General features: G+C 43.2%; 1 protein-coding gene across 1 annotated transcript in view; it reads left to right on the forward strand.

Annotated features, from left to right (window-relative positions):
* TXLNB (taxilin beta) overlaps window positions 1–2,720 on the forward strand; it is a 28,714-nt gene extending 25,994 nt beyond the window's left edge. Inside the window, exons 9-10 of the mRNA XM_051616148.1 lie at window positions 647–742; window positions 1,820–2,720. Of these exons, the coding sequence (XP_051472108.1) occupies window positions 647–742; window positions 1,820–2,644 (921 nt within the window). The 3' untranslated portion in view covers window positions 2,645–2,720. The remainder of the gene's footprint in view (window positions 1–646; window positions 743–1,819) is intronic.
* The last annotated feature ends 9,362 nt before the right edge of the window (window positions 2,721–12,082 follow it).

The raw sequence follows: 12,082 nt of genomic DNA on the forward strand, positions 1-12,082 counted from the left end.
GAGGTGAGACTGCATCTGGAATACTGTGCCCAGTTCTGGGCCCCTCAGTTCAAGAAGGACAGGAAACTGCTTGAGAGAGTCCAGCACAGAGCCACAAAGATGATGAAGGGAGTGGAACATCTCCCTTATGAGGAAAGGCTGAGGGAGCTGGGCCTCTTTAGCTTGGAGAAGAGGAAACTGAGGGGTGACCTCATCGCTGTTCACAAATATGTTAAGGGTGAGTGTCAGGAGGATGGAGCCAGGCTTTTTTCAGTGATGTCCAGTCATAGGACAAGGGGCAATGGGTGCAAACTGGAACATAGGAGGTTCCACATAAACATCAGAAAAAACTTCCTTACTGTGAGAGTGACAGAGCACTGGAACAGGCTGCCCAGAGAGGTTATGGAGTCTCCTTCGCTGGAGACGTTCGAAACCCACCTAGACACGTTCCTGTGTGATGTGCTCTGGGTGATCCTGCTCTGGCAGGGGGGTTGGACTAGATGATCTTTCGAGGTCCCTTCCAACCCCGAAGATTCTGTGATTTGTGATACAACTGGTGGGAGTAGCATTATAAGTGCAGCCAAAAACCTAAATAAAAGGGCTGCCCTCGTTTAATCTGCAGCAAGGAATTCCTGTTGTGATTCAGCTTTTCCTCCTGCTTCTATAGATGACAAAGAAAATGAAGAAGTTGGAAAAGGATACTGCTACATGGAAATCCAGGTTTGAGAACTGTAACAGAGCATTACTGGACATGATTGAAGAGGTGAGTGGTCTTTTTCTTCTCAGGATGCACCTCTTCCCCCACATAATGCCTAAACTAGGAGATGAGATGACCTGCAACTGCCAAAAGTAAATTAAAAATTATTCTTGACTCTAAGGGTCTTTTCTTAATCCACCTAGAAAACTAGATGTCCTTATAAAATATAAAGTAAATCCCAGCTTCTGGAGCTTTTACTTTGTGCAGAGAAACTCATTATGGCCATGAGAAATTGAATTATGTAACTGTGAATTTTAAGTGCTCTAAAAATGTGTGATTGTTAATGCTCCCATATAGAAGCAAACTAGCATTAGTTCACTTTATACTGTTTTCCTCCTGCGTAAGAGCATCCGCCCAAGGAATTAACATGCACTAGCTAATGAACTTGAAGTTCTTGTCTTTTGTTAACTTCCTGTGTGGGCAAACTCTAAGAGCTGAAAGCAAGTACTGTGGCTCACCATCAGTTTAAACATGCAGTCACAGACGCATTGCAGAGGAAATTCTTAAGTGTGTTGGAACCCATTCAAATAAGATAAGAGGCTGCCTGAAGTTTCACCCCAAACTTAAACTGAATTTGGACCATATCTTTCTGGTTAGCTTTGTAGCTCTGTGCTATTACTATTTCAGTGGGTTTCTGTATCTCTTCATTCTTCAATGGGTGTAGAAGCAAGAAAATGTGCCAGTTGAGGCTGTTCTCACAGAACCTAGAAGCAAAATAAAGAAACAGTATCATACAGCTTGTTTTCCTCAAAATTCACAACCACACACACCACAAATCCAGGTAGGCTTTTGGTGCTTAGCTGAATGAACATACACTGTGTTTTTCCATCTCTACAGATCATCAGCAGGTATTTCTGCAAATACTTCTTAGTGACATTGATCAGCATCTGTGTGGGGAATGCTAACACACTGCAGTAACACAGATGAATTGACCAGTTACTGTAGAGCAGCTGGTGGAAGCCAGCTACCTGGCAGAGTCCTGTGAGGGCTACCTAGATCTCAAATTGTTTCCTAATTGCCAGTGCCACCAATAAATTGCATACACCCAAACTCAGTCCGTGTCTTTGCTGTCTTTCCCCACAGAAAGCCATGAGATCCAAGGAATACGAGTGCTTTGTGCTGAAAATCCAGAGACTAGAGAACCTTTGCCGGGCTCTGCAGGAAGAGAGGAATGAATTGTACAGAAAAATAAAGCAAGCACAGTTCCCTGAAGAAGTGAATGGAAATGGCATCTTAGAAGAAGAAGAAGAAGAAGACGACAATGCTGATACAAGCCCTTCCTCCTCTGAGCAGGCAAACATTGAGCTGCATGCCACTGACAAGAGCATGCTGGAAGAGCTGGCTGAAGCTTTCCAGGTGTCCCACAAGGCAGAGGGTTCCCTCCCAAGCAACAGCAGCAATCCAGAGACCTGTGATGCTGAAACATGTAGTGCCATCCTGGAGCCAGAGCTCCCCTCTTCTCTCACCCCATGGTCAGAGGCCGGGAATTGCTGTGAGCAGCCCAGCACAAGCATGCTGGCACCCACTGGAGACATGCCAGCACCCACTGGGAGCATGCCAGTGCCCACTGAAAACAGGACAACGCCCACTGAGAACATGCCAAAGCCCACTAAAAGCATGCCTGCACTCCCAGAAAGGGTGCCAACACCCACAGAAAGTGCGCCAGTACCTCCTGAGGGTGTGCCAGTACCCACTGGGAATATGCCAAAACCCATGGAAAGCATGCCAGCAACCCCTGAAAACGTGCCAACACCCACACAAAACATGCCCACTCCCCTTGGGAATATGCCAGTACCCACGAAAAGTGCACAGAAAGCTGCAGAACACGTGGATGACCCAGTGGAGCAGTCCGTCCAAGGTCAGTCTGCAGAGCAAACCAGGGACACAGACATGGAAGCAGTGGATTGAAGACACTAGTGTGTCCAGGCTTGTCTTCTACAAATCTCAGCTCTAATTTGTCCCCCACATTGATAACTTTTTTTTTTTAAGAAAAAAAAAAAAAAAGTGGGTGCTAAAAAATACTCACATATCTGTAGGCAAATGTAATGCACTTCTCTTTGCTACCACTACCCAGTAATAATGGGTCTGCAAATTTTGCTGTCCTTCATCTGCTTGAAGCGTAATATTTTCTTAATGACAGGAAAATACAAGAAAATTACAGGATCTTTTTTTTCCCAGGCACAATGAGTCATCTCATTAAGCAAAATAATTTCAAAGTGTTTAAGTTTCATGTTTCAAAAATCACTGCAATTCACATACATACATATAAAGTCTCATTATTAATTGTATCTATTTGTTATGACATTGCATAACAGATGCCCTACTTGGACACATAGTTATTTTAATGAATGAGGTGAAAGGAATCTGTAATTACAAAGTAAAATAGTGAAATGCTCAATGTGGTCAGCCATATCCATGGAGAGGTGCAATAACAGAAGGTGAATTTTTGGGCAACTAAGCTATCATTAGCACTATGTGGACCGAACAGCCACTGAACAGCCTTACCCGGATTTTGTCTTTTCTGCTTAGTGCTCTAAAAAAGGTTTTGTTTTTAACAGAACTACAGGGAGGGGAAAAGATCTTATCTAGATTCATTATAAAATGACTGAAAACAAGAGCAATTTCCAAACTAATGGCAATTCCTGAGGTAGGGGTCACAACCTTTCTTCTCCATCCAATAGAAACTCACTAGTTTGTCATACCATTTGGGATCATGAGCCCAACAGAGGGGCTCATGGATGTTTCCAGCCCACAAAAGAAGGTACTGGGATGTATTCCAGAAGATACCCCCAGGTCATGCTTCAGGATGGTGCCATCTCTTGCAGCCATATGAACCTCCTCACCACAGCTTCCTCTTGGCCCTGCTGCATGCGCTGATGCTCCCAGAAGGGCAAGCACGCTTACCTGTCACCCTGCTCATTGGAGTGGAGCACAAGTAAATATCCCAGAAGGAACGAGGTACCAGGAAAGCAGGAATCCCTCTCACAGACACCTTCGGGGACCGGCAATTCTCTCCTCTCCTCTCTTGTTTAACCAGCTCTTCCTGTTTGCCTGCCAAAGTATCACTGCTTCATAATGCAGCCACCTTGTCAGAAACTGGTTGATTCTGACATCAAGAACAAAGATGAAGAAGGACAGGGGCAAGAGAGGGTACCTACTCAGACAGCTGTATAGTCTTGAGCAAGAAGAGTAAGAAAGCTTTTTGGAAGGTTAAAAAAAAATCCCGTGGGCACATTTCCTGTTTCTCATCCCCTTCCTCTGAATTCAGTCCTAGCCTTTGGAGTCCGAGCTTTTAAGATTTTGAAAAGGGCAATTAAACAAGATGTTCAGAGGCTAGAAATGTTACAGTCAAACCAACCCATATTTATAGGCAAATCCCAAGAAGTCCCTGAAGACAAAGTGACTCATTGAAGCCCAAGTTGAAATACAGGTGAACCATGAGAAAGGATGCCATCTTCGGCAGACGGTGGGAGGCTGTGGTCACAGAAGCCTTCCAGCATGTCACCCTCCAAAAGTAGGGTTTGCCTCCTTGCTCGCTGCCAATGTGGCCCACACCCTTGTTGTAAATGTCTGTGTCTGCACTGCTTGGTCCAGTCTTTTTGAGAGCTCACTGTTGGGAGTACAAACCTTGGCCTTACAAGTAGCTAGTATGTCTACAGTTTTCAAATGCAGATGCCTTACGTTAGATATGAAGACCAATGGAATTTATTTCATGTCTTTAATCATATGAAAGTAGATAATTCAAGCCTTAGTTACCTTAAGCTTCTTTAATAACCAGTGGAGAAGAAACGGCATATTTCAAGGACAAGTCATCTCATGGTAAGACTGGCATCCAAGGCAGAAGAAATTACTTTTTCTCTGAAGATACTGTTTCTCTTCACTGATTCTAGAACCAGCTTAAATTTAACGTCTGTTATTGGGTAGCTAAATTAGACAAGACAAATCCCATCAAACATTTAGATTCAAAGCCCTAAACAAATGGTCATCTCTGAAAGCAAGCCATTTATGTGCCTGTGAAAATGTTAACATAACAAATCCTTATCCTATGATAAAAAGTTAAACTCACCTGCTTTACTTTTTTTAGTTTCCATTTACTTGAGTCTGTAGAAATCTATTTTCCATTACAAGTTCTGTTTGTTGTTAGGGTGACATAAAATTAACATAATTTATTTACCCACTTGGTATTTTTTTTTCCTTTCTTGGTCTTGCTTAATTCTGTTGCCATTTTAGTAATTGCCTGCATGTAACCAACTTCTTTTTCTTCAAGTAGGCCCTTAGAATGCCTTTAATTGTTGAAGTTTTCTTATACATTCAAATATTCAATTACATAATAATAATGATCAACATGGCCTTGTAACTTTTACTTGGTTCCATTTTGCATAATCATTATGGTCGCATCCTTAATTATATAACTGTTTCCCCATACCTCCCAATTTCAGCAAGCAAGGAGACAAGAATCCTACAGATAAAAACTTCCTACATAGTCATGATTGATTTTTACAGCAGCATTCCACATGAATAATTACACAGCCTTCTGGGAAAATCACTCCCACTCTATTCCGCCTTCCTCATTTTCACCCTTTTAGTTCTTATATCTAAAACTGCACTCACATACTTGCAACTCCTATTACTCTGTGAGTTTCTACCAACATACCTGTTGCTTCCTGTCTTTCATACTATCTACCAACTGCATTTTATCCCAGCAGTTTCCTCTTCATTCTCAGTGCATACATTTAACATTGAAAGCACAGGAGAGTGACCCTCCCTGCTTTTAGTTCCAGGATTTGGCCTCATGCGTTTGCAAGACATGGGAGAAAAAACTGTACGGAAAATCCTGGCTGGATAGAGCATTTATAGTCACAGTGTGGAGATGGTTTATGTGTAATCTCATGGTCTGTAGAGCTGTGGGAGCCTGGAGCACTCCCAGTAGAGGCAGAAAAATCTATAAAATTTAACCATGAACCTCTTAATCATCCACTGCACTAGACTGGCAGTTTAAACCACCATCACCTTCACAGATTTCTGTGTGGTAACCTACTCTCTCTCATTCTTCTTCAAAATTAATTTTCGGCCTCTTCTTGCTCTCTTCTTGCACTGGTACCCAGAACAAGAGCTGCCTCTGCACAGCAGCAGTGTCCTCATGAAAAGCCTTTGGGATTGCAGTCTGTACGTCAGCTCTGCTGCACTTCCCTCAGGTACCTCCACACTCAAGACACAGAAACCCAGCACACTCCTGTGATCGTTCAGAGGCAGTAAGTAGCAGTGAGACGTGTCTTCCCTGCTGTTCATGCTTATCATCATTCTCTTACTGACACTGCCAGTTTTACCAATCCTGGTGTGTACTGTGGTTGCCTCCTTCAGTCTTGCTTTTATTTCACAGTTATTCCCATACCACCAGGTATGGATCTGGGGGCAGGAAAGGCAGTAGCAGTAGCTGTATCCTCCTTGCTACAACCCATTGCTGCACTGTTTCCAAATAAAAAACAGCCTTAATTTGCAAAAGTTGCAAGGAAACACAAAAATATTTCCCTTTTCTGCTTCTGACCTTTGTCACCTCAAAAACTTAACAGCTCCTCTGCTGAACATGTAAATCAGCATTTTTCAATAACCCAGAGTTTATCCAAATGTGAGGAGATTTTCATGATGACAGCCAAAAACACACCACGTGATGCTAACATGACCCTTTCACCTAATTTCTGATTTCTGGCAGACCACAGTAATGATAAATCTTGTTGATGAGAGATTAGTAAGAAACAGCCGACCTGTTTCAGCTTAACTTTTCCCACAAAGCTGAACACACGTAGACGCAGGCATGGAATATACAATCCAGATGACAGAGCTCCAGCAATTGTGCAAGCGACCCAAAACAGGGACATAAAATACAGTGCAGCTTTTATATAAGCTTCGCTACTCATGTCATCTTTAAATTCACTTTGTCAATCAGACTGCAATCAACCACACACACAGCAGTCGCTGGATTCTCACCACCCCTCTCTCCTTGCAATAAACGTCATTGCACTCATCCATATTGAATTGAAACTTTTCTTTTTACTTCATTAGGAAATGGCAGCACGACTCATTCCTCTCCTGTGTCCACACACTATACCATTGCCAGTCATACTAACTTTCAACCAGGATCTTTGCTTAGCCAAGGGGCAAGCACAAGGAATGGAGATAACCCTGCCAGGCTGAGGCATTGCAACACAGGATGAGGGAGTCAGGAGGACAGAGAAGGGCAGACACAGAAAATGAGTGTTTGTTGCACTGGTGGGCTCCCTGTCCTCTGAATTTTTTGCACTAATGTGGCTCACCACTGTACAATGCTGATTTTTGTCTACTTAGAAAAGATTTAGCACATCCCTTTCAAAGATGCAGGAGATGATGGATGTGGCTGTGGCAGAACAGTGTTGAGGCAGCGTGCAAACCCAGGGAAACCCAGAAACATCAACATCCACAGTCCCCACTGGCTCACAGCTTCCCATGGCTGACAGCTCAGGTTGCTCTGCAGCCTCAACCCCTCATCACACTTGATCTATGAAAGCCTGTTAAGTGGTAATTGCTTGTGGCCAACAGATGGCTGAACAAACCATGGGCCAGCTCCCCCTTCACAGGCACAGTGAGGACTGGTGGAGGATCTGGCCTCAACCATGGGAGAGGGGTGGCAGAGAAAGATGCCAGGGTGTATGCCATTTGTGAGCAATGTTCTACATCAGCAAAGTAGCTTCCACACTCCTTATATTGAGAGATGATCTGAAAGAAAGGGCATGTGAAGAACCAAAAGAGGCAATGGTTCAGAAATAAGCCCAAAATAGGGTATTTTACAATATTTACATCACACGTGTTTTGTCAAGGGTCAAAAGGGAATGCTCTTTGCCCCCACTCTAGGGAAACACATAATGTAAGCATGCCCAGACACAGCAACTGAAGTCATGCATCCTGACTAGGGCAGCTCCAGATTTACTCTGCGGATGCAATGAAGGCATTCACATACACCCATTCATGCTGCCTAATGAGGCATGTGCTCTGTGTCCCATAAGGATGTCAAGTAAGGAGAGAATAGCCATATCATCCTCCCTCCCTGTAATACCTGCATGTGGCCCTGACTGCAAGACTGGGAAAAATCTTTCCATTTCCTTGTGTTTGGATCCTAGCTTTTCCTTTTTTCTTCTTCATACACCTCTGATTTGAGGTTACTTTGTCTGTTTATCCCATTGAAAATACTTCTATGCTTAAAAGAAAAAAAAGGGAGAGGCTTAAGTACAGGACTATCTCTGCCAAAGTCAGTAGGATCCAGCTTTGAAGTGCAAGTGAAACACCAGACCAAAACTGCATCAATCGTTTGATACACCAGTTACCAAAATACACAATAAAGGGTGCCTTCAGAGGATCCCAAAATGCTTTTCAAGTTAAAAATGTTAAGGAATTACTTCACTTTGGGCTGAGGGACACCTCGTCTGGGTTGTAACACTGGAGCAATACACTGCAGAAACACAGAAAGTTAGGGCAGAGGCTCTCACTAGGTATAGATCTTCAGAATAGAATATTATTTTTCATTATTACTAATATATTATTATTATTAGCTATTGTTATTATTTATATTCATATAGTCATTTTTTCCCTAATTGTCTGGTTTTTTCACCTTGTCCTAATAATTCTGGCCCTGCCCTCAGCAGAAAATAAAGGTCCAGATCTTTGTAGTTGTAAATCAGAGAAGCTCCTTTGGAGCCAGTTGAACAATTGAAATCCAGTGAGAATCCTGTCCAAGGGGCTGAACTGCTGTGCCATTCACAAGCCCTCTGCTCCTATGAAGCAAACATTTTACCCAACTGATACTTCATGGGCCCTGAGAGAGAACAAAATGAATTTACTCAATTAGAATTTGGCCAACACATTGCATTTAATGAAGCTACTTTAAGGAAAAGTGCCAAAAAAAGTCTTTGTTGATCACAAGTGGTCACAGCCTCTGCTTTGCAGCTCATCCAAACACAAAGTGCTGCAGTGCTCCAGCTCACATCCTCTCCTCAGAAAGATGAAAGACAGAGCACAATTTCTTCAACCACTTCACCCACTTCTGTAGCTCTTCACTCTTTCCCACGCTTCTCCCACCCCATGACAGGTCTAAACCTATTCTGCTTGCTGCAGCTTGCTAGATAGACCTTGTTAAAAATAGAGCAAAATATTATTAGATTCAGGTTTCATTTCACACAAGATTTAGGTCAGGGCTGACGATTCTATTTGAGCTGCTGCAACAGCTATCTGTCTCCACAAAGGACATCCTGCTCATCTCACCAGCTTAGGGCTCTGCAGACCCTCCTCTGACCCCCGCTGTCACTGGTCAGGCTCTCTGAGGAACTGATATAACACACAGAAAATTAATCCAACTAAGGGAAAATGGATTCTTTTACAGCATGTTAGAGCACTGATAAAGTGGGAATAGTCCTTCTGGCAGCAACAAGTTACTAGGTCAGCTCAGGTGAACTGAAATCCTGCCCACTTAATCACAAGACTACCTAAAGTGGGATCTTCCTACTGCCACAGCTGGAGACAGAATACAGGACCAGATGGACGACTGGTGTTAGCAGCAGATATTTTTAAAGTTCTTAAAGATAAGCCGAAGGAGGCCTCCTCCCCTCACTCTGCTGGGTACCACAGCCTACTCTTATTTGGGGGCTGGCACCCCTCTGACCTGGCTGTGGGCTAGTTTGGGGTTTAACCTGGCAGAAAACCAATTTCTTTTAGTGCTGTAGCCACCCTCAACTGGCTTACTATGGGTTTGGGGTGAAAATGCTTCACTCAGGCAATGCTGAGAGGAACCAAGGGGTTTTGAGCATCCATGTGCCCCCACACATCAGTAACACTAAGTCCATGAAGAGTGCATCTGGCAAATTACTCTTATTTCACAGCACTTCCACTTTGCAAAGCTGGGCAGTTTTATAGGCCAAAAATCTACCTCAAATGGCAGGCTGTGGCAGCATCTGCCTTTGTAGCCCAGAGGGAAAAGGTGTTCTACACACCACCATGGACCCTTTAAAGAAAGGTTTATGGTCTAGGCACTGTGAGCCTGGAGGGGCCTTTAAGATCCCAACAGCACACGCCAGCAGAGCCAGGTGTGCTGTGGACACAGGGCTGGGCACCTTACCAAAGTGATAACAGGGCTGGAAGAGCAGTCTGGAGAGACCTGGGCACACAGACCATGGCAGACTTCATCCAGACAGAGAATCTTTCAAGGTCCCTCCAAGCTTTATTGTTTCATGGTTTGCCAGGTGTCAGCAGTGTTAAAGTTGGGCACTGGGATGCTCAGTCCCCTTTTGAATCCACCCCTCTGGACAGTATTACAAGTAACATCAAAAGCAATGGCTTTTAAAAATTCAGCCTTTGTGAGGTTCGTCAGTTTTCTGGAATTTCTGTTTTCTCAGTTTAGGTGATCCAAGGGCCCTACAGCTAACACCCAAAAGCTTCAGCCTACAAACTGCCACCTGGTTCATTTTCTGAAAAACAAAGTCTCAAGCTGAACATCTCCAGTGTCACAGCAACTGTACACAGAAAAAAACCTTAAGCAAGTCCCAAAGGGAGAGTCAGGTTGTCCTAGTCATCATGTTACGCACCTGTTTCTCCCTGGGTGTTTCCACCAGTCTCTAGAGAATTAAAAATAAAATGCTGGCTCTAGCAGTAACAGAACTTGGAGCTTCTTTCCTTGTTCTCTTGCTCGAGGCATTGCTCCCACCCACACACTGCACCCATTGCCCTCACCTGTGTGCTGCTGCACTTGAACTGGGTCACTCAAACAATCCAGATTAAAAATATTCCCCAGCACCACCACCAAGACGAGCTAATTTTAGCTCAGATCATTGCAGTGATCCAGTTGTGGTTTTTTGTGACAGTATCTCATGAAACTATGACCTGAATTCTGGTCACAATAACTGCTAATTGAACTTCACTCATCCTTTGCTCAGTAAGAAATCCATACAGCAGACAGACAAATACACGCAGCTGGTGGATGAGAAGCCATTCATTTTATTTGGAATTCAACTCTGGAGAATAATACTGTTCTCAGAGTTAACGGTAGCCTTTCCATTGCTAAACTAGCAGACATCCCCTGGACTGAAAAGAGAATTTGAAAAATTGTATTTTAAATCTCAATCTGGCCCTCTACACAAAAGACAGGGAAGACACAATATCCAACCCATGACGATGATGACCAGCTCCAGGGCTTGGAACTATGCATTACATCTTCAGCTCACAAAGAAAACGAAGGTTCTCCCACTTCTGTGTGGACACCTTGGGTTCTCACACACAAGGACAGGTCAAGTGCCAGCAGTAAGGGGTTTGTTCACACTGCAAGGACCATTTCTGTGCTCCTAGTCATTCTGGTAGATCCTAACTGGCAAATTCCCACATAAATACGAATGTACTGAGTTTCCTTCTTGCTTTGCTTATTGTACTACAAAATGTTATTAAATCAGTATCTGTAGACATCAGCATCCCAGAACACAAAAGACTCATCTTTCTGTTTCACCCAAAGCTGACTGTAATGTAAAGGAAATGAGGCATTTGTTTTGAATAAAGGAAAAAAAAAACAGCATGATCCATATAATTTTTGCAAGAAGTAGCCCTTTTTTGTGGGTTGGTAACGCAGTGTTACCTCCTGAAATTCAGGGTCACATCTGAATTACATCAGCTGAAGACAGTTTTGGTTTAAAGTTTGTGCTTCTAGACCATTTCTAGACTGCCAGAACATTGTACAAAACCACATTCCACTGGTGCTATTCTATGCAGCTAGAAAGTCTGTTCAGAAAAGTCTTGGTAACAGAAATAGCAGCTTGACATACGGTCAGGAAGAGATGGACTTGCCACCACAAGAGATGTCTTAGCCCCAGTTCTCTGCACCTGCCTCGGTCAACCCACTTCTCTTCACCGGTCATTTTCTGCATCATTAAATAACACTCACACCACTATAAAATACAGATTAAAATTAAGGCAATTTACAAGGGTGGTACACAACAGCATGATTGTACAGCTGGCTCCCCAGCCAGGAGAATGAATTTGTCCTGATATAAAAGATCACATTTACTTTATGTGTGCAGAACAGTGGCTGTTATTAACCCTCCCAGGTTTTTCACATCTTCAGTTTATGATGTCTGCTATTACCTATTTCTATGTTTCTGTGATATACATAGCAATAGAGATTCTTAGAACAGAATCACAGAATTGTTTTGGTTGGAATAGACCTTTAAGATCACTGAGTTCTTGATGGAACACAGCTTCACCCACAGTTACTGGTGAATTAGCACATACCACATTAACATCTTTATCATTTATTAATGTAATATATCATATGACATAGCA

The sequence above is a fragment of the Apus apus genome, chromosome 3, assembly GCF_020740795.1.
Source record: "Apus apus isolate bApuApu2 chromosome 3, bApuApu2.pri.cur, whole genome shotgun sequence".
NCBI classification, from domain to species: Eukaryota; Metazoa; Chordata; class Aves; order Apodiformes; family Apodidae; genus Apus; species Apus apus.